This window comes from Telmatherina bonti, assembly GCF_933228915.1.
Source record: "Telmatherina bonti genome assembly, chromosome: 12".
In the NCBI taxonomy this organism is placed as follows: domain Eukaryota; kingdom Metazoa; phylum Chordata; class Actinopteri; order Atheriniformes; family Telmatherinidae; genus Telmatherina; species Telmatherina bonti.
The window spans coordinates 23,667,409-23,691,483 of NC_136610.1; the positions used below are offsets into that span (position 1 = coordinate 23,667,409).

At 40.1% G+C, this 24,075-nt stretch overlaps 1 protein-coding gene across 1 annotated transcript; it reads left to right on the plus strand.

The window, feature by feature from the left end:
- Window positions 1-3,428: 3,428 nt before the first annotated feature.
- On the plus strand, window positions 3,429-24,072 carry slc16a2 (solute carrier family 16 member 2; the record flags this gene model as incomplete). Its single annotated transcript, XM_079250102.1, has 5 exons — window positions 3,429-3,846; window positions 19,611-19,755; window positions 20,219-20,711; window positions 22,494-22,637; window positions 23,971-24,072. Coding segments are annotated over 5 exons (1,302 nt in total), but the record flags the coding sequence as incomplete, so codon positions are not given.
- Window positions 24,073-24,075: the final 3 nt, after the last annotated feature.

A 24,075-nucleotide genomic window follows, 5' to 3' on the forward strand; every position in this document is an offset into this window, starting at 1 on the left:
TTGCACCATGAACACACAATGATTTCAACAGATAATTCAAATCTCTTTTCAGATAAAAAAAAAACACGTATTTCTTCTACACAAAAAACCAGACAAGGATGGAATTCCCCTCTTGTTGAACAGCATAAACCGAGAATCCTTTACTTTATTACTTAGTCATTCTTTCAAGTTTCATTCGTCTTAATCAAACTCAGAGATGTGTGGGCCTCATTCCTCTCCTACCCACACCTCTCTGAGGATTTCAACAATTTCCCATTAAACAGGAAGCGCTACCATTGGCTGGATTCCTGTCACCTTTGACCTCTGCTTCATTTAGAAGGAATCCTAGAGTAGTATTATGACTAGACTCAAACAGAGGTTGAGTGAGTTGCTAATTTTAACTTAAAGAGCTCATGGAGCCAGAACAGCCCATGCAGTCTAAGTGATCCTCCAGAGGCTAATTGGAAACAGGCGTGTTGGTGATGTAGCCTCTCCGTGCCACAATAAGGACATACAACTATGCTGTGTTCTAGTAATGCTATAAATAATGTATTTACTACTGAATTTTCCCCTTGTATAATTAGTAATCTGATACACAATATAATCTTATACCACATTACAGTGCTCCCTAGAGACATCGACAGTTAAGAAATATCAAAATATGGCTTATTTGTTTCCATCATGGATGATATTATGTATGAGATTCATTTCAGCAGAATGGTTTTACAAATTACAAATTATATTTAAGTTGATTAGACTTAAGAAATTTGTATGTCTGGGATCATCAGGAACCTGCATCAATATGGGGAAATTTAATCACCACACCGCTAAAATGAATCTCCAAAGTATTATAAACCACTATGTAAATAATTAAGCCACATTTTGACATTTCTTAACTGTTAATGCCTCTCAGGAGCACCATAATGTGTTACCAAAACAAATCTGTTGACAAAAAGTGGGCATGTCGGCAGCGTATTCGGTGGATTATGCCAGATTAGAATCAATTCTTATGAGAGCATGAGATCAACATCATCAACACATAAGAATTGTAACATGGTTTTATTCTGTTTGGACAGTTTTAAAATCAGTCTCCAGGCAGCAGATTTACAGGATTTTGATTCCTAACCTTCTGCTGTATTTAATGGAATTAAAATGACTATGGGATAGATTCTTCCATAAAACATCTTTTAATCACAAAAGGAAGAGTGCCGATATACTGCTCTAGCATATACTGTATATTGATAATCATGTTATTAAGATCACACAGTGGAATCAAGCGAACTTTCTCTGTAAATAAACATCTTAGTTTATTGCCTGTCCATGACTTGAAATATCATTAAACTATTTCCTAAAAAGATTGCAGCACCAAAACATTGGCTAATGTATTCTTTACTGTGGGATATTAATTTATCAATTTATTTTCAACTTAGTCATATATGATTGATAGACAACTGGCAATCAACTGTTCGGTAACTTATTTTGCCCCTGCAATTGAACATAGTTGCAGCTCCCCTTGGTGGTTAACTCTTGCTATTGTTGCTTGCTATCACTTGGACACATGAATCCCATGCATAAGAAATGTTATGGCACATCAATGGGCAAAATCAAACTTTAGTTCTTGACCAGCCTATTTGGTGGCTGTCCATTTCAGTCTACTAGATTAGTTAACGAACTGACTTTCTGAAATTTCTTCACTGCACCTTGTGTGAAATCATGTTAAAGCTAATTATTTTAAAATGAAAATGTCAGCATGATGTTAAACACACAGAGGGTGACAAATGTAAGGAAAACCCTGTGTAAATGAGTGTAGAGATACAACAAATGAAGATTTCTCTTGATGTGCGTTGTATGGCACAACAAAGTAATTCATTTAATTACAAAGGGGAAAATCATATAAAGGTCTAGGACAGTTTGGGGAAACTGTGGTTTTGCAGGTAAAGGGACTCATCCAGTAATCAGGAGATCAATGGTTTGAGTCCCAGATTATTTTTGGGGGTGTTCCTTGCAATATACTACTAAATCCAGTTACAAAACTGTGAACTTTTAAGTGAACTTTACACTCTTTATGTTTCTTGTTGTTGTCCATGCATCAAGTTGTTTCACTGTTGTTATCAATTATCTGCTGTTAAGCACTTTGTAACATTGTTTATATTGTAAATAAAGTTGAATTGAACAATTCTATGTATTTTACATAACACATTAAAAGCATTATATGGTATTAAGAACCATAAAAAACTAAACATTAAAAGCAAAAATGTTTCATATGATAAAGTAAGAATCCCATCAGTCTGATTTCCATTTACAGTTGTTGTATACTTAACTATATTTTCGTATTTATATTCAGTAGTTCTATTTTTATATTTTCTGTACAGTATGACTACCCTGTCATTAATAACACAAACTCTGCTTTCTTTCACATTCAAAGCACAAGCTATGTTGTTATGAATTTCTAACAAACACTTCTCTGTATGTGGAGATGAGGAAAAACACTCCCCTTCAACAACATATAACATCATACATCTTTAAAATGCATATTCAACAACTTTTTTAAATGTTCAAAATAAATAAAAAAAAAAAAAGTCTGCATTTCCTGGCATTTGAAGATAAATTTACCAGATAAGCAGTAGCATACAGTTTCAAGAAACTCAAACTTCAATGCTACAGAAAAATGACAAGCAAAACTGACTAAATCTAAATACTATAAAATAAAAGTGCCCGATGAAACGGATGTCACGGTTAGTCACAGGATGTTGTTACTCGTCCGGTCCCAGCACTCGGGTATTTCCGTAAAGAGACACGAAATACAAACTCGTTTCACGGCTTTAGCGAAGCTCCGCCATTGGTTCTAACCGTCCATCCGCCGCGAAGGGAAGAGGAGGCGGGGGTGAGCTGTTGAATGACGACCGGAGCTGTGTTGACAGTTGAGAGCCAACACTGGGACCCACACAGGCCTACCTATATCACACTTACAACGTTTAACGATGTCAGAGAAAAGAGGACGAGCGGCAAATAAATTCTTTTAACACCGCCCGCGAGATGTTGCAGGGCGGCTGCAGACTGCGTGACAGGACGACTTTGTCGAGGTGGAGCGGACGAACCGAACTGGCAGGCAGCACGAGTAAATAAATATATGGTGTGGGTGTCCATAGGCAGTTCCTGGAAACGCGTGGTCAGATTAAATGGAAGAATAGGCCGATGAATTCCTGGAAATACAGACCCCCCAGACCAGTTTCAGACAGGTTTGGGTTTATTCGCTGAAGTTAACGCTCAGACTTCGGCTTCGAGCATCGTGTAGGAGGCTTTTGTGCCAATAAAACACAGTCCGTTTTGCACGTTTGACAGATAGCCAATCACATTTGTTATTCAAATCGCAGCGCTTATGTCAGTGACCTATATCCCACGCATGTTCACCAAAAACACGCAGTAACCTCTCCTCCAGACCAGACAGCATGGGGACCAACGGGTTATACAATCCAGCACTGCCGTCCAGCGAAGAGTCCCAGACGGAGCAACCGGCTGCAGATCCTCAGATGGAGCCGACGGATGCTCCCCAAGAACCAGATAGCAGCACGGATAGTCCCGGGTGTAAAATCTCGAAGGAGGACGGCGTTGTTCAGCTGATCGAGGGTGGTTGCAAACTACCCCCTTCACCGGGACCCGAACCTGATGGTCGTGTTAAGATGGAGAATCACGACCCCGTAGCCGGGTTTGTCCCACCCGAAGGAGGTTGGGGATGGGTCGTAGTTTTTGCTGCAACTTGGTGCAATGGCTCAATCTTCGGGATTCAGAACTCTTTTGGCATCCTGCACATGATGCTGGTGAAGGAGCACACAGACCCGCACGACAAAACGTCTCAGTTCAAAGTGGGTGAGTAGTACCAGACTCTGAGACGGCACACACCAACAGGTGGACAGGGTGCAATGGGTCCAAGATGCATGTGTGGCTGCTAAATGCATGTGTGGTCACCAAAGCAAAGAACAAAAATGTGGAAAACAGACTGTTAAAAATTTATGCTGTCATTTGAATGAATATAAACTCCATAAAACGTTTCATTTTTTATTGTATCACCACTTTAATAGCACATTGTGTGTGTGAGTATATGTATATAAATATATATATTCTGAAAAATACACATGCGTCAGTCAGGATAAAATTGGACACGTGTCAACTCAGAGTTCAAGCTGAAGACTAAACTTAGTCTTGAATGACAGATGGCCTCCCATTAATATATTTAAAGTATGCGCAATATTTGCAACTACTTTCTGGAGTCACAGGACCCTGAAAAAGTGCTGCATACTTCCTATAATTACTCTAGCAATCCCCTAGTAATTCTTCTTACACATTTTCTCCTGATGTAATCAATACTTTATTTTTTTACTTAAATGCAAAGGCAGGATGAAGAGCAGATAAAACTTAATATAAGCATAGAAAGTTCTAATGTTGTACAAATGCAACTATTGAGGGTTTTTTTTTTTTTACCCCAGTAAAGTGAACTTAAGTTCAGAAAACCACAGAGCAAAGACTTCCAGAACTTTGTTGTGATAGCACATGAAAGTCCATGGACATCACCTTCACAGTGCATGAAAAAGAATTTATTCCCAAATACTAAGAAGTTTGAAAAATGATGATAAAGAATGATGAAGCACAGGTGAAAATCACAGACATTAACACTATTTCACTGTGATACCAAGAATATTTTCCTCCACTGTGATTTCTGTACTAAAAATATACCTGCTTTTTAACCTCTGGAACATGTTCACATATAGCAATCTTTTTTAAAGTGTTTACATACTTGTCTGAGTGCAGCACCTGTTATTTGATAATTCCTCTTGGGGGCATGTACGAGGACTTAGGCTGTACAAAACATCCGGATATACGGGATGTCAATGAGAAAAACAATGACAGTGGAGGAGATTAGTATTATATCAGAAAATACAACAGCTGTAGTATCACAGATTAAATGGAAGGTTTGTAACTCAGACATTGCATTGCACCCCTACGCTACTTCACGTTGTTATCTGGATATTGACTTTAGGGTTGTTTGTCATGCCAATCCAAAATTAATTATGACATTATGAGTTTCTTAGGATTAGATTCCTCCTTTCATTTAATTATTTTTCTAAAATAAAGAAACTAGTGAATGTAGTACAGTGTACTGGTGACTCATGTAGGAATAGAAGGTGGTATTTTTTTCTTTGATTTTCCACAGCCACTAGACAAGAATCACCCCGTTTTTGTTACTAATGAGAGGACAGTAATGGGGAGTTTGAAAATGAAAAAAGAAAAAAATCTTCTTGTCTGTTTTTATGTGAACATAGGTTCTCTAACAGCATTTTCCACCTTACAGTATATTAAGGAAACTGCTGTTAATTCAGCCTTTAGATTAGTTTCAATTTTTTTTGTTGTACAAAGTCTGACAGCCACAAACTTGCTGGTCTGAAAACAGATTCACTATGATGAGTGCTGCTCTTCATCAGACAGCTGAAGCCAGAGGTAGCATTTGTTGCAAGGAATGCCGTGCTATCAAGGTATTTTTATTCTGTTTACCCTCTTTTGGACTGTTTTTAATCTCATCCTAGGATTTAGTTATTAGTAGTACTTATATATAAAAGGATTAAGCCAGTAGGCTGAGTTCTGACTTTTTCCTTTCAGCAACAGAGGACAACATTGAGATATAGTTCTTGGTTATAAAAGTTTATTTTGAACAATGAAGTAAGTAAGAGTTCAGTTTATAGGTGCAGAACATTACAAACACAACTGCTTCTCACCTATAAAAGAAAAAAAATGGCTGGTTATAGTTAAATGTTTATGAGAGATTACCACTAGGTTTTACTGAGCTCATTTGGACTGGATCTTTATTAATAAGCCTTCAGGGATAAACAAGAGATTTTGAAAAATACCTCAGGAGGGTCACTGCTGGGAGCATACCAGGCTTTTGGGGGGGTTGTTATTTTAGGATAAAATAATGTAAACTGAATGAGGTGAGTGGGTTGTGTAACACAAGTGGCATTGTTGTTCTTGAATGATTACAGTATGTCTGGAGTGAACATATGAAAATGTTGAGAGGTGATTCTTTTGAAATGGCAAACAAACAAAAAAAAATGTGCTGCTTTCATAATCAGTTGGGAGTTTCAGCCTCTTGTGAGGTGACTGCACACGGGTGCTCACCGTGCCGGCTGCAGCAGGAATAGCAAAACAGGGAAAGAGAAGGGGCTGAAGAAAGGGACTACCAAAGTGAGAAATACATTTTTCATTGCTGCCTGACATGATTTTCATCTATTTTGCATGAATCTGAATCTGGAATGGAGCCGGAGGAGGATTATGAAGAGAGAAAAAAAACAACAAAAAGCCATGCATTCCCATTGGGTCCTTTTTGTATCTGACTTCAGACTTGACGAATTAATTAAACAATATGAACTTAATTCTAGTTGACTTTAAAACTGTTTACTTGTTAAAAAACAAAATAGAAATACTGCTGTCTTGATATATAAGAAGAATTTTTTCTCTTTGTTTGTAGCATTTATGCATCAACACAGTTTCGCGTACACTACTTTAAAAATGTAGGAATATTAAGACAGTTATGCCACTTTATTTTTCTTTTTTTCAAACACACACATTCAAATTATGCTGTTTAGAATAACACTGCTAATGCAGTCTTGGGTGTTAACATAGAAGTGAACTAGTCAGAAATTGAGATGTATTCTAGATATTTTCTAAAATTGCTTCAGTATGTTCAGAACATCTGCTCATGTGTATAATCACATCACAGTTAGTCTTTATGTGTCCTTGCTCTGTGTTATTTGACTTGGCCATCAGCTGTAGTTTGGTAAAATGTTACCTCAGAAGTCCATGTGAAAGGATTTTGCAGGATGGAAACAGCACTTTCCTCGTCATTTAATGAGAACATTTTTCTTTTGCATTGAGACAGATTCAGCTGTCATTGCTTAAAGGCCAAAGAGAGATTAGTGTCAGCTTTTAAACTTTTATCAGGGTAAAACACTTTAAGACACTCAGAACATCACAGGCAAGAGGGGTTTTGTTATTCTTTAACACTCTTGATAGCTACTTGGAGGCATCCCCAGAAGGCACACACCATTAATTAAAACACAACAACAACAACAACAACATCATTTTTGGTAATTTTTGCTATTGGGGGGTGCTATTTGTTTTCCAATCAACCACTCATTAGAGCCCTAAGACTTAACACAAATTCCTACTGGTGATATTTGTGTAGAAAGCTGTATCTTATGCTGCACATTAAGTGGTAAAACAGTTTTTTTTTTCTTTACTAAGATAAAACCTGAATCAGTGCTATATCAAGGTTTCAAAATGTTTTGTTGCGACAATAACGTTTCCAGCCATTGGAGTGAATGTCATGCTTTGTGTACAGTAGATCTGCTTTATACTTTTGCATCTTGAATTTCTTCAACTTCTCCAGGGCAGCCAGAAAATTTAGGTTGGCACTGTGGCATTTTTAGCATTCCAGAGGGCAGGGGATTAGGTTAAGGTTTGATCTCCAGTGGCTTCACATGCTTATAAGCAGGTACAAACAAATGAACAGAGAGATTCTGAATTTAAAGTTTTATTTTTTATTTTTTGTGCTACTTGTTCATTAGGTTGCCTGAATATGGGCTCATTTTTTACATCTTAGAGCATCAAGTGATCTGCATTTGACAGGACTCTAGTTGGGCAGCATATCTTCAAGCTACTTTTAAACTTGTTCTGTTGTGCTGTGTTTATAATACAGAAATTTTGTATCGCACAGATTTTTTCTTTGCTTTGTAACCCATACAGGGAGTAAAAGTGTCATGACAGCTTAGTGTATTAGCAAGTATCACCGGCTGAGGACCGATAAGCTTGGAAGCTTATCGAGCATTCAGACAAATCTCTACTCGTACACAGGTCTTGCAGTTGGGAAAGTATATAATCAAAACCTCTCAATTTAAAGAAATACAACAGTTGTTCCTAAATAGTTGGTACTTTGTAGGATGCAAATTAAAAACAGGATACAAGGAATTGCAAATGTTATAAACCAAGGTTTAGGATTGTTATTCATTGAACAAAGCTTCTGGACCATAGACCGTATATTAAAGATGGACGGAGCCTCCGGCGGTTAAAAGTGAAGCCTATGCGGAAGTGCATAAAACTGCAGTTCCCCCATCATCCACTAGGGGCTGCAAAACAGAGCCAATCCCGATAGTCTTCCATGTCAAAAAGGCCAACTTCACAGCAGAAATAAACATGTTGACAGCCTGGTTCAAAAATCCATTTTAGGTTTAATAGGTCAGGTTTACCTTCATGACAACTGTGGGAGGAGTGAATTTTTTTCTAACTCACTCATTTAAAAGTAATTTAATCTCGAAGTTATGCATATTTAGGGGCGTGTCCTTTTGACTTACAGGTACTCAACCTCATGCTTCAAGTAAGAAGAACGTAGAACAACCGTGGTTTTTTGCCGGTTAACAACGTGACTTAGCTTTAGCCCGCTTACCGCCATTAGCTGGTTAGCACCTGTTATCTCTGGGTTAGCTCGGTTTGCTCTTAGCTACAGATCGCTCGATGTAAATCATCCACCATGACGCTCACATCCCCCTTCTCAGCTCTACCTCTTTGCCCATATTTGTATTTTTGGGCGAGACGGCACGCATGCCTCTGCCAAGATGGCAATGGTAGGAACCACCCACCGAGCTTCAATTGAGCTCTTCAGAAATCTATGGGTGACGTCACGGAATCTCCATCCATCTTTTTATATACAGTCTATGGTGGGGGCATGTGTTGCTCTAAAACCTTTCAGTTTCAATGGTGCCTCTCAAGACATTCAAGATGTCGGTTCCATATAGATGTGTCTCTGTACTATCAAATCAAATCAAATCAAACTTTATTTCTTGAGCACTTTTCATGCCATGGGCAACACAAAGTGCTTTACAAGATAAAATCAAGTCATAAGGATTAAAACAAACAGTGGATAACAAGACATTTAAAACAAGAAAGACACAAGCTTTTTCACACACACACACACATAGGACATATCAAGCTTTTGAACTGAGGGTTGATGTAAAACTGGATGGTCCCTCTTCTTTTTAGCAAAAATATGAAGTGTCCATATTTTCCAAAAGGAATTTCTAGTTTATGTTTTTCTTTTTGTAATGTAAAAGATTTTTCCTCTTTGTTTTAGTTCATTTTAGCCAAGCTTTGACCGAGGAAGGCGATGGAATTTCTGGATCATGTTCATATATGGATTTTCTCTGCATGATGAAGCTTTTGCATCCAGATGTTGATTGCTCCACAAACTGTCCTAACAGACAATGATTTCTTGAAGTGCTGTGATTTCAGCAACCTTCACCCTTATTTTTAGTGCAGTTCATTCTTCAGATCGCACAAATCCATTGTTAATTTTCAGTTTTGTTCTGTTCTCACAATGAGGCCTTCAAATTCTCTTAATCTTGTGATGATGTTAGTTACTGCAGATAACTAAATATTCAGTCTTTACCATTTTACATTGAAGAACATAATTTTAAAATTTCTTCAGTTTTTAAGCTTTTTTTTTTCAAACTACCGAGTGCCTCCTCATCTTTACTTCTGAGACCCTGCCTCTCTAAGGTGCTCTTTTTTTTTATACCCAACTATGGGTCTGAGGTTATACCCATCCATCCATCCATCCATCCATCCATCTTCTGCCGCTTATCCGGGGTCGGGTCGCGGGGGCAGCAGCCTAAGCAGGGAAGCCCAGACTTCCCTCTCCCCAGCCACATTTGCCAACTCTGTGGGGGGGATCCCGAGGCGTTCCCAGGCCAGCCGAGAGATGTAATCCCTCCAGTGTGTCCTGGGTCTTCCCCGGGGTCTCCTCCCCGAGGGACGTGCTTGGAACACCTCACCAGGGAGGCGTCCAGGAGGCATCCTGACCAGATGCCCGAGCCACCTCAACTGGTTCCTCTCGATGCGAAGGAGCAGCGGCTCTACTCTGAGCCCCTCCCAGATGACTGAGCTCCTCACCCTATCTCTAAGGGAGAGCCCGGCCACCCTGCGGAGGAAACTCATTTCAGCCGCCTGTATACGAGATCTCGTTCTTTCGGTCACGACCCACAGCTCATGACCATAGGTGAGGGTAGGAACGTAGATCGACTGATAAATCGAGAGCTTCGCCTTCTGGCTCAGCTCCTTCTTCACCACGACAGACCGGCGCAGAGCCCGCATTACTGCAGACGCCGCACCGATCCGTCTGTGGATCTCACGCTCCATCCTTCCCTCACTCGTGAACAAGACCCCGAGATATTTAAACTCCTCCACTTGAGGCAGGACCTGACTCCCGACCCGGAGAGGGCAATCCACCCTATTCCGGCTGAGGACCATGGTCTCAGATTTTGAGGTGCTGATTCTCATCCCAGCCGCTTCACACTCGGCCGCGAATCGCTCAAGCGAGAGCTGGAGATCACGACCAGATGAAGCCAACAGGACCACGTCATCCGCAAAAAGCAGGGACCCAATCCTGAGGCCACCAAGTCGGATCCCCTCAACCCCTCAGCTGCGCCTAGAAATTCTGTCCATATAAGTTATGAACAGAATCGGTGATAAAGGGCAGCCTTGGCGGAGTCCAACCCTCACCGGAAATGAATCCGACTTACTACCGGCAATGCGGACCAAGCTCTGACACCTGTCGTACAGGGACCGGACAGCTCGTACAAGGGGGTCCGGTACCCCATACTCCCGGAGTACCCCCCACAGGAGCCCCCGGGGGACACGGTCGAATGCCTTCTCCAGGTCCACAAAGCACATGTAGACTGGTTGGGCAAACTCCCATGCCCCCTCCAGGACCCCAGAGAGGGTATAGAGCTGGTCCACTGTTCCGCGACCAGGACGAAAACCACACTGCTCCTCCTCAATCCGGGATTCGACTATCCGGCGGATACCAGGGAGGCTGAGGAGTGTGATTCCCCTGTAATTGGAACACACCCTCCGGTCCCCCTTCTTAAAAAGGGGGACCACCACCCCAGTCTGCCAATCCAGCGGTACTGCTCCCGATGTCCACGCGATGCTGCAGAGGCGTGTCAGCCAGGACAGCCCCATAGCATCCAGAGCCTTAAGGAACTCCGGGCGGATCTCATCCACCCCCGGGGCCTTGCCGCCAAGGAGCTTTTTGACCACCTCAGCGACTTCAGCCCCAGAGATAGGAGAGTCCACCCCTGAGTCCACCAGCTCTGCTCCCTCATGGGAAGACGTGTTGGTAGGATTGAGGAGGTCTTCGAAGTATTCCCTCCACCGACCCACAACGTCCCGAGTTGAGGTCAGCAGCACCCCATCTCCACTGTACACAGTATTGATGGAGCACTGCTTCCCCCCCCCTGAGCCGCCGGATGGTGGACCAGAATCTCCTCGAAGCCATCCGGAAGTCTTTCTCCATGGCCTCGCCGAACTCCTCCCATGCCCGAGTTTTTGCCTCGGCAACGGCCGAAGCCGCATGCCGCTTAGCCCGTCGGTACCCATCAGCTGCCTCCAGAGTCCCACAGGCCAAGAAGGCCCGATAGGACTCCTTCTTCAGCTTGACGGCATCCCTCACTGCTGGTGTCCACCAACGAGTCCTGGGATTACCGCCACGACAGGCACCAACGACCTTGCAGCCACAGCTCCGGCTGGCCGCCTCAGCAATAGAGGCACAGAACACAGCCCATTCGGACTCAATGTCCCCCGCCTCACTCGGGACATGTTCGAAGCTCTGCTGAAGGTGGGAGTTGAAGCTCGCTCTGACAGGGGACTCAGCCAGACGTTCCCAGCAGACCCTCACAACACGTTTGGGCCTGCCAGCTCTGACCGGCTTCCTCCCCCACCATCTGAGCCAACTCACCACCAGGTGGTGATCAGTTGACAGCTCCGCCCCCCTCTTCACCCGAGGTTATACCAGTTAAACTAATTGGTTATAGCAATGTTCCTCCATCCCTTTTTTTTTTTTTTTAAAATTAGTACCACTACATTTTCAAGTTCTTTTCTGCCTGACATGTTCTAGACATGAAGTTTTCTTTTATGAATTAGGAAAATATTGAAATGTGATAGTTTAACATACAGTATATTCTGTGCTTCATTGTGATTATTTTTTTTACAAGAATTTTATAGGGACCCTACAGTAGACTAGTAACCTGTCAAATGCCTCTCACATGCTGACAGGAGGGATAGGCTCTAGTTTCCCCCAACCCTGAACTGGAAGTTTTTTTTTATAGAAAATGAATGAATGAATGAAAATCTGGTAAATTATTGTATATATATATTTTTTTTAGATAAAACAAAATATAATGATTTAAACCATGTAAGCCTCAGCTTATTGGTTCTGGTAAAAAGGAGGAAATCATCACCTTGCTGCATGTCAACAGTATATCACAAAAGGGAAGCTACCTCTTGTTTTGTTCATCGGTACATTATAAAAGCATACAAAGTGCTAAATCTAATGTCTGTAAATATTAATTGATTTCTTTGGTCTCCAACTTGTGTCTTTGACAGTAGTTTAACAGGATAAGGGTGGGAGCGAGCAGAGAATGACATGCAACAACTGGCCCCAGGTCTTGAAATGAACCTAAGCTGGCTTCATGGAGCATTTGTAGCCCGTGTATATGGAAAAGTTGCTCAGCCAGTGGAGCTAAACATTACCATATAATAGCATTCTTTAATATCTGTTATTTTCATCCAAAAATAGGTTGAATGTCATATAACGATGTATTTTCCAGCTTCACCACCTGCAAAAGGCATTTCATGTTGCCTTGAGGGAATTGGCTTCCATATCAAGTCTATGGTCCTGTGTCTTTTTGTTTCCGTTAATAGTCCAAAAATATGTATAGCTATTGTTTCTTTTATAGTGAGAACTCAAAACATTTTGGACCACACTCTGTTTGCATTGTTTTGTGAAAGGAGTATTTCCTCGTGTCTGCATTAGCCACAAACAGTGCAGTTAAAGAGCATGTAGAGAGCAAAGTGTTTTTTATTGTTTTGGCACTTCACATTTGAACTAAAACATCACTAATTCTAAGTTTTCTGCTTGAAGTACGATTGGCACAAATCAAAGGAATGAAAACAAAGTGGGCAGTAACACGTCTTTTTTTGTAGCAATGTTTTTTCTGATTCTGGGTAATCCACAGAACAAACTTTACTTTGTAAAACAATGGGACCAACTGATATGGATGAGAAATCTGGCAGTTACCCACATTACTTCAAGTCCAGTGCCAAGCTTTACTGTTGCTGACCTCAAACAAGCATAGCTCTTTGCCTTAACTTAACTCTTTTTTTTTCCTGTATGAGGTGATGCACATTTCAACTTCAAAGATGTTATGGGAGGGCTCAGAGGACCTTGTTGGCATGAAAGACTCCCAGCAGCAGAAACATTTGCTGGTTTGGCATGCAGGTTGTTTGTGAGTATTCAGCAGTATGTCTGCATATTGCATAGATCAATGACAGCAAATTTATAATTTATAATATATAATTTATATTTATAATCCTTTCAATTTAATTTTACCCCTGTATGTGAAAACTATTATATAATATTTAATTTAGCTGGATTATACTCTTTATAAGAAAACAAGACTGCATAATTCAAAATAAACATAGGTTAATTTCTGAGGTGTAAAATACAGTTGTATGTCTGCCACAAGATGCTTGTTTATTTTATGTACAGATGGGTCCTATAGGATCTCACTGTCAGAGTGCATTTATTACTTACACAGAGAAGCTTTTAACCACACTACACACACAACATACATGAACACAGACAAAACAGACTTTTTCAACTGCTTGACTTTTGCTCACTGTTTTCCTTTTATTTTTTGTTTTGAAAGTGTTTAGAGTAAATCCCCTCTCATGAAAATACTACAGTTTCATTTACACACAGAGCTTTTCTTGTAATGGTGGTTGTTGTTGGAGTGTTTTGCAAGAATGGAATGGAAATTGTGAAGAATTTTAACATATGTTTGGTTTTTATTCTCTTCGAATATTTAAACAAGTATGTTAGCTTTAATTGTTTAGTTAATTAATGTTAGTGGGGCAATACTTAAGTTCTATTTATGTCCATTGTGAGCTGAAATTAACACTACAATACCTGATGCACCTTGTTCCTTGTTGTTGTGTCAACTGGTCGTAAAAATTCTTAATTTTGGTGATTTGTTGTTTGTTCTGCATTTGGTGTGCTACTATCGTGACTGCTTATCGTAATTGCACAGTATCGAACCATAACCATGACTCGAGGCATCACAAGGCGTAATTCATTTGGAAATGATGTGTGAAAGCATTTCTATGGTCACCACAAGTTTTCCTAACAAAACAAAGCAAAATATCCAGAGAACAAAGGTATTTGTTCTAAATTTAAAGTGAATGAGAAGCAAGACAGCGGATGCATTGATGTGCATGTGTGAATCTTGCGGGATAGTGCTGTGATTGCTTGATCCATCGGTTGATAATCCCAGTCAGTCCATTTTGTGACATGTGGTCAAGCCCTATATAAATCATCCTGTGGCATGGTTTCAGTTTTTACTCTATTTATTGTTATTGAGGCTTGTTCTTGGTCTCCAAATCCCTAGATGTATGTAAGCTGGGTGTTGCGCTGGATTCCAGGCTTTCATTCCAGGGTCATATAAAGTCTATCACCAACGGAGCATGTTTTCCACCTAAAAACATATGTCGATAACGACCGTCACTCACTGACTCTCACCCATACCTTCATAACCACCCAGCTAAATTACTGCATTGGTTATTTGTTACAGATTTCTAGTAAAGTCCTGGATAGGATTTAGTATGTCCAGAACTCTTAACATACATAAAGCACTGGTAACATCACCCCCATCCTCATAAATCTCCTCTGGCCTTTGGTCAAGTCATGCATCACCTTCAGGATTTTTTTTCTCACCGATAAATTCCTCAGTTGCCTAGTCCCCCAGTTCTTGTCAGACCTTAATGCAAAAATACAGCCTTCTCTCTTTTGCATTCTCAGCCATATCCCTTGCACCAATCTCAGCTAAAGGCCTTCCTTCTCTCCCTTGCATCAATCCGTAACTGAAAAGAAAGATTTCAGTTTCGTAGCTTCTACTCTGGAGCTTTCTTCTATGTGAGCTCTGCTCAGCAATACCTTGTCTCTGAACTCATCAGAAATGCTCCCAAAATTACATTTTCAATGAGATCTTCAGGCTTGATTTAGCTTATTTTATCTTTATTGTTCACTTGTATAGTGACTTCCGAACCACAAAAAGAGAGGCTGAGGTTGTGGTTTTCCCTTTTGTCTGGCGTGCCAATGAATCAGCTGAGATCCAAAGGGTGCCTTTCATAATGTTATTACAAAAATAGCAAATTGACTCAATACAACCAGCACTAACTTAATCCAAAAGCAAAGAAAATAATTCACAACAATTGTATGCTCAGGATGGGGGATTTGATCGAAGTCATGACTCGATGCAATCAGTTGGTTTCTATATTAGGACATGAATGAATTGGCTTGAAATGATGTGTATGTTGATTCATGTATGTAAAGTGCCCACAACATTGTTGTGAAGTGGCGCTTACAAATAAAGTTGAATTGAATTGAATTGAATTGAATTGAACTAAAAAGATGGCTGTCAACACAGCCACACAGGTTTCTTAAGTGAAAATAGAGAACAACTGCCCACACACGTGACCAATCTAAAACCATGATCATTGTGATTCAAACTAATACAAAACAAACAAATCAAACCAATAATCAAAACAAAAAATAAATTTCATTTACAAACATTTCTGGCTCCCAAATTTCATTTTGTTGTTGTAAAAGGGTCCTATAGAGAGTTTACATATGGTAATCCTTTTGTTCAGTCGGTGCATTGTAACCTGTGCAAGCATCAGGCATCCAGTTTTCTAAATTACGTCATAACCAACACTGTTGGATCTGCACCTATTTGAGCACCATTTCGGTGCATGGTTCCAACTAGGGCTGGGCGATATATCGAATATACTCGAGATATCGTGGCTAGTCCCCTGTGCGATATAGAAAATGCCTATATACGTCATATTCGAGTATCCTGTTGTCACGCAGTTGTTTTTAGCTGTGGGTGGGGTTTTCTCACTCCTCCTCAACTCTGCACCGCTTTGCAGAGAGAGTTAAAGCAAGCGCACCTACTTACGTACATAATGTGAGCTACGTGCTACGTCATGAGAGGCAGTGTGTAGCCGTTGTTGCCAACTTGGCAACTTTCTCGTTAAATTTGGCGACTTTTTGTGAAATGCGACTAGCGACAAATCTAGCAACTTTTGGAGACTTTCCTGGTGTTTTGGCGACTAACTTTAAAGCGCATATTGTAAAGTTATTGTCAGAACGAGAGTCTCTCCCCGTCCTAAAGCACTCAGTCGCTCCGGCTGCAGCTGCAGCCAGTCAGAGGAGCAGAGAGGACACCTGCACGACTCCACCTACAGTCACAATGAACAGCCAAATCCGCCACTGATCCCGCTCTGGATTACAGAGTGGGATGTAAATTGCAAAGTTTTTCACGTCACGCAAAAATAATTAATTCTATTTGATTACATTCACAGCCTCTGTCACTTACTCACCTCATCCACTGTGTGTGTGACACAAGCATATTTATCTAGCTCGTCATGTCTCTAGAAAGTACAGAAAGCAGTGGGAATCAAATCCTGAATTAAAAGCTGGCTGAAGCCGTTTATTGGAGACGATACGAGGACATTCTGCCTGTATTATTAGACTGATTTCTATGCTAAACTCTGCGATTAAAAAAAAAAAAAAAACACGACAACTCAAAAACGTATCCATAAAGCAAAGCCTTATAATAGTTCATCATTTGAAAAGTCTCCCCCTAGAGCACGTATTTTCATACGTTGCATTTATTACATCATGCAAAGGCACTTTATTTTGTTTTAAAATGACATGTTTCTGCCACTGCTTTAACTGTTCAATAAATGCGGTTTTGATCAGTTTGCTTGGTTACAATTTCATCCTTTTGGCATAAATGTTTAAAATCAGCATATCTTAATGCAGTATGAACAATTATGTTTTAATGGAGACACAAAATCATCTTACTGATGTGATTGTATGCACCAAAGCATTAATTCAAGGCTAAGGTAAATATCGAGATATATATCGTATATCGTGACATGCCATAAAAATATCGGGATATTACTAAAAGGTCATATCGCCCAGCCCTAGTTCCAACAGTACAATACTAACCAATACCATTCAGAGCTCAAGCAATTGACTTCTAGAAATAAGCTCTCTGTTTGTTGTGATTGGAGTATACTGAAAAAGACACAGAGAGAAAAGTCCTATATGGACACAAGCCTTAGTCAGCTAACCCTTTGGTTCTCACATCAGTGTGTTGCCTCTTTAATAGGTATGTTTAAAGATTTTTTTCCTGTCTCTAAAATTGGTTGAGGATATTTAACCCCTGAAAAATCCCGATAATTTAGCCTATAACAGCTTTTGTTTGGATCATGGACCCAGTGTGTACCAGATAAGAGATGAATTGCGTTAGTGACTGGTCAGAAATAGTTGTTTACTGAATCTGCAGTTATAATTGTAGTCTGAACTGGTATACATCTGAAAATTCTCAGCTTTCCATTACTGTATAACATGTAGGTACTTCAAAAGTAGGCTGAATACAATATATATTTATTCGTCATATCTGATGCCAACAGGTTAATATAGAATATCTGTGATCCAAGTCTCAATCCAATGCATTTTCCTACGCACAAATGTGCAAACTTCATAACATTATGTTATTCATTGTTCCTAAAATGAAAGCTATGTGTATGCTTGATACAGGGGTGTCCAAAGTCGGTCCTTGAGGGCCGCTGTCCTGCAGGTTTCCCATGTATTCCTGTTCCAACACATCTAGCTTCCACTAAATGGATCAAACAGCCAATGACGTGCACAACTGATTAAGCTCTACTACTAATTAATTTGAATCAGGTGTGTCTGAGCAGGGATACATAGAAAACCTGCAGGATTCTGGCCCTCGAGGACCGGAGCTGGACACCTCTGGAAAAAGCTCAGTAGCTTGGAAAGCCAGTATTGTTTTAGTTGCTTAGCTGTTTTGCAATATCAGTGTGGTATCTTTGATGATAATGTAATGATACATATAAGTAAATCTTTATGCCATAATTAGAACAGTATTAAGCACTTGAAGTTGGACGTAGTAAGATTGTGGTAAGTTAAACATTGGATAATACTGCAGAAATTTTGGGCCTGAACCAAAACATTAAGCCAAAGTGATAATGAAATGCTTGGTAGATAACAGTATCTGTCGGAGTCCAGACTTCAACCCGAGAGACAATCGGTGGACTGGAGTGATGGAAAGAATGCCTTCCAGTCTGAAATGTGTCATCATTGCAAGTGTGGCTTAAAATCCCTGTGTAAATACACAAAAAATCTTTAGCTAATAAAGTAATGGAAGTTCATTTAAAATAAAACAGAAATTTCTCTGTTCTATCAGAGAAATGAAAACATGGCCAGATTGTAGCATTTGAACTTGAGTTCTGGTTTATGTAACGTACCAGCTGGCTTTTGCATTGTATCTTGTGTCATGTCAAGTTAAGCTCCACAGTGCCAAATGCACAGAACCGTAGAACTTATGTGTCACTCAAAGTGTATGTGGGTGTTTGTGTAATGCGTGTTTTAAATAGTCAAATGAGTCCAGTAACCTGTCTCTAGGGTTTCACTCCCATTCAGCTCTAGGATTAGTGTGGCCCACAGCTCAGACACTATGGCAGACATAAAACTACCTTTGCTCCCTTGGAGACTTGATCCAGGCATGTGTTTGTTTGCTCTACAGGGTACACAGTGTCTGTTGGAGCATTTTGGCTCATTATGCATTAACGCTGGGGTTAATACTTCACAGCAGGCCAGAATTACATTCTGACCTACCTAATCACTGTGAGACATCTCATGCACTGTCTGATCCACACTTTGTAAGTACAATAAAGATCAGACTAACGTACATTCATTATGATGGTAAGTAATCTTGGTGAGTGAAAACACAAAGGAAAGTTTCCAAAGAAACTGGTGATATGCATGCAGAAACTTGTAGTTTTTCCAGCATTTGTGCTAATGGTACTTTTGTGTGACAGTGAGATGCTTATGTTGGAGATAAGCAATGCCTGCAAGGCAGTTTACATGAATCATTTGTCATGATGCATTGATTCCCCTTTGATTTGTGCTTCTGTTGTGGCATGTCATGTCTATACAGCTTGAAACTATCAAAAAATTACATACAAGTGCAGGGACACATTTACATAGTGATTTAGGGATGTATTTTCTCGACAATAATTGCTGTAAAATGATATTACATTAGAATATTTGCCTAATTTCAAATTAGATATGATACACATTAGAGTTGCATGACTATAAAACTGCTGAGTCATATGAGGGGGTTCATTATCAAAATGCTTTGGCCTGTTGTATTCAAACACCATTTGTAGTCATTTTTTTAAAGTCAGTTCTGAGTACTATGGCAGTGAGTGAATGTAGCGTATATGTTAAATCACAAACGGACAATTTCATGTTACAAACACTCTGATCTTTGCTCTGTGCACAAACACGGTCCTGTTTACTTTAGCTGATAGCCAAAACACACGCAGTTTCCACATACTTCTTATAATGATTATCTTTTTTGTGCTTTATTCAGCCTGGGTCGGGGCCCTGGCCATGGGCATGATCTTCTTCTGTTCCCCTGTGGTCAGCATGTTTACGGACCACTTTGGCTGCAGGAAGACGGCTGTGAGTGGGGCGGCATTGGCTTTTATAGGGCTACTCAGTACGTCATTTGCAAAGTAAGACACACTCGATAGCTGTGTCATATACTATCAACACCTGAATATAGTATGATACATGCAATGTTTGAAAGCCCTCAGCAAAATGTCAAAACTAAAATCATGAACTCTCTTTCTTGACTTTGCAGTCCTAACATAGTTAAATTAAATAAAAAGACAACTGATAAACAGTGATTTCTTTGTTTTTATTGCAGTTCACACAGATGATTGGTCAGCAATCTTCAGGCTTTTAGCTGAGCTGTTCATAAAGATGTGCAGCTCCACTTGGAGCAAAACAAAAAGCTATATGAAAAAAATAACTAATTGGAAAATTGCATAATTTCTCTCCAGCACGAGTCTTTTAAAAATGAGTTTCATTATCTTCATAACTTCCTGTGGTGTAAGGTATAAAGAAGTAACTAGTTAGTTTAAAAAAGTCTCTATTTACACTCTGCCCTCATATTGTCTTTCTTTTCCTTTGCAGCTCATTGATCCTTCGTTACTTCACATATGGCATATTGTTCGGCTGCGGCTCTTCCTTTGCCTTCCAGCCCACATTGGTCATCCTTGGTCACTACTTCCGCCAGCGTCTCGGTCTGGCCAACGGTGTGGTGACAGCAGGGGCCAGCCTTTTCTCCATGGGTCTAACTGTTTTACTTGATAAAGTAGTTGAACCTCTAGGCCTCAGCAGAACCTTCCAAATCCTCAGCCTCTTCATGCTAGTCCAGGCCTTGCTGGCATTAACATTCAAACCTTTGCTCCCAGCTGGGGGAGGCATGGGCCCACCAGGCATGGGGCCTGGTCCTGCTGAATCCCAAACCCAGGCTACTGCTCAAGGTGGGAGCAAGTGGAGCAGGGGAATCGCCAGCGTTAGGAAGTACTTCAACCTGCGTGTGTTTCATATCGTGACATACCGAGTGTGGGCATTTGGAGTTGCTACAGCCGTGTTGGGCTACTTTGTACCATACGTCCATCTGGTAAGAACATCTCCTTGTTTGCTTGTTTTTAACCTACATTGTCATGGAATAGGTTTTTTCTTTTTTAAGTTTAGAGTTCTCTGTGTAAAAACAAAGGTCTGTGTGCTTAACTATTCAGTGGTTAGTGGGATAGATGAATGGAAAGATGTAACTTGTTTGTCATCACAAACTCAGAACAGTTTTTTTCACAAACATATTAAGCATGACCATAGAAAGGTTGAGAAAGGTTTCTAAACTTTTTTCCTGCTACAGCACACATCTGCTGTTTAGATTTTGTTTGAGGAAAAAAAAAAGTAAAACCGAAGGGAACATCATTGGTTCATGATGACAGCCATAATATTTGTATTAATTTAGAGGAATATTTCTTAATTGGTCTTAAACTAAATTAGTGTTAAACATTAATTTTACCTTGAAATTAGTTAGACGTTGCGTGTCCTTCATGTTGTTTAAAGAAACACGATACCACCTAACATCTGGCTAAGGAAAAGCGATTAATAGGCATCGAGTGCCACATCAAATGACTGCAGAACTTGTGGGTATTCATCGACGTTTTATGGCACAGATGAGAAACACAACACCCAGGTGAACATCTTGAATTTCCATGAGGATGTCATGATTGCTGTTGTCATTTATTTACCGAAACTCACATTTACTTCCTGTTTACAACTAAAAATAAAAGATTTATAAATTTAGCATGTTAATAAGTTCTGTTGTTTGGGACTGACATCTGTTGAACTGAAAGCTTTTTTTTTTTTGTTTTTAGTTAGCTTGTTTTAGTGATTATACTTATGTTTAAAAAAAAAGTTTTGGTGTAAAACAGCATTTATGTTTCATTACCTTGCTGGGGCTCATCTTGCAAGCTGCGTGACATGCCCCTCTAGTAGCTGGGAGGGAGACAAAGTATTTATGATGTTTTCAGAAAGAACCTCTGTTTTTCCATTACAATATTTCAAAGAATTTAAAGCATATTTAAAAAATATAATAAAAAAATAAGGAACTTGACTTGCTTTATCTTTTATTTTAAAAAAAAAAAAAAAAAAGGGCTTACTATTCAGTAGAATTTGATGTCATGGTGAAAGAAACTCATTTTACATCTGTGTAATGGTAGTACGGCAGCATGGTAGGAATACAAAATCTGAACTTCACTTTGATGTGAGATAGTGAGAAAGTGATGGATGAAGATGAAGGGTAAAGCTGCAACATTGAGCTGAGAAGTTGATCTCCCTCTATCCAGATGTCGGACGTTCCAGCTCCGGCCTCCCTCTGTCAGGCCTGTTGTTTCAGGCCCGAGCCCAGATCTAAACACAGCCCCGGTCTTTGTATTGGATCAGCCACCTCAGGAAACCTCTCCTGTATGGCCTCTCTGTATTCCTAAACATGCCTATCCTATGGCCATTGATGAGTGCAGAGCTCTTCAAAGCAGAGCAAATATTTCACAAGGACCAGGAGACTCAGGAAAAGACTTCAGAGGGTGGTTTCATGTTTTGGATTTGATTTTTAGTTCATGACTGAGGGGAGTTCGAGAGTCTGACGTATATGTGTTGGGTCTTACTATCCTGCTGTTCCAAAAGGTGTGTGGATAAAGATATTTTGTTGCTGTATAACCTAGATTTGGGGTCATGTATGAAGCATTCCTTCATTCCATCAAAAAGGTGACTTGACTACTTTGAAGTGATGGGCAAAACAAAGAAAGGAAAAAACAAAAAATGTGGCTGTGTTACATGTTAAAATGACTCATCTGTACAAATAAAGCAATTAGGTCTGTATTTTTGTGTTTCTTAGATCAACTTTGCAAAGGAGCAGTACAAGGAGACAGACAAAGAATGGGTGCTCCTGGTCTGCATTGGAGCTTCATCCGGGGTGGGGCGCCTTGCTTTCGGCAAGATCGGAGACCACATCCGTGGTCTGCGGAAGATCTACATGCAGGTGAGAGAATGGCTGATACATAAGTGAATTCTCTGTGTTTGCTTGTGTTTCATGTGTACACCATGTTTCTGTAAAACCAAGTGTGTCAAGAATTATTTTGTATCACTTGGGTGAACTTATTTTCCTTTTTTTGAATCAGAGAATATATTTTAAACACAAGTCGATTGCAGACTTACCACAAACTTCAACTATTTCCACACGTACTGCGGTTCTGTTATGTTCTAGACATTGTCTGGAGTGATATGAGGATGCAAACATCTGCAGCATTCACTCCAGACTTGCTGCTAAGACTAAACACCCAGTTCTCTGTTGGAATATCTGTAAGGTATGTACATAGCAGCTCATTTTCTGGGCCATTAACCGACTGTGCATGCTGGTTAGAGTTGCTGCCTTATGCTCTTTCCTGTGACCTGTATCTTGCTTTTAACTTGGTTGTAAATTTTGCAGATGTGTTGTATTTATATAAGCTGGAAAACAAGCAAGTAGCCTTGCATCTAGCTGTTTTGACATGAAACTTACACAGCAAACTTGTTCATCACATCCTGCCACATTTAGGCCGACGTTCCCATGTACCCCCTCTCCCTCAGGTTTCATACTGTTAGAGCTTGTTTTCCGCTGGGAAGTGCATGTGTATACAGGAACTGTGCAAAAAGTCCAGTCCAAAATCTCCTGAACTTCTCTGTTGTTTCTTTGTGAAAACAGCTTTACTACTTCAGGTTGACAAGCCGCTTTACTCTTTCCAAAGAATGACATGGTGGGATAGTGTCAGGGATGGTTCACTTCTGAAAAGTTAGAAGGGGGTAAAGCCCAGCTGAGAAATTCAAACAGGGTTTGTTTTTTCTCCCTGGTGTGTTCATATAAACACACAAATGATTTCATGGCTGTGTTAGCCAGAATAATCATTCTCACTTGTCAGTCTAACAACAACAACAACAGATTTTGTTTGGACAACATTTTTTTGCCATAAATAAAAGTAGTAAACACAACAACAAATCTTTTTAAGAATGTGAGAATATAGAATATCTTCTACATGTAAGTTTTCAGCATAGGCCTGTGAAGTGGTTGCACAAGTCTCCTGCCAACTCGGGCTTATGCAGCTTTTAAGTTGGCCTCTTACATTTTATTAGAATGTAATGTTTAAGTTTGGTTTGAAAACAAACCATCTATTAATGTGTCATATACACTCTGCTCACTGTGTTTAGTGCTTGTGTTACATTTAATGAAATCAAACACAGGAAGTAGCTAAAATCCAGTTTGTTTATAAGATTCTTCTGGAGTAGAAAGAATTGCATCAAGGGAAGCTTATTAAGGGGGCTCTTCCTATCTCTTACAGGTGGTGTCCTTTATAGCTCTGGGTCTGATGTCCATAATGATTCCTCAGTGTTCTGTGTTCAATGGACTGGTGGTCGTGTGTGTGTTCCTGGGACTTTGTGATGGA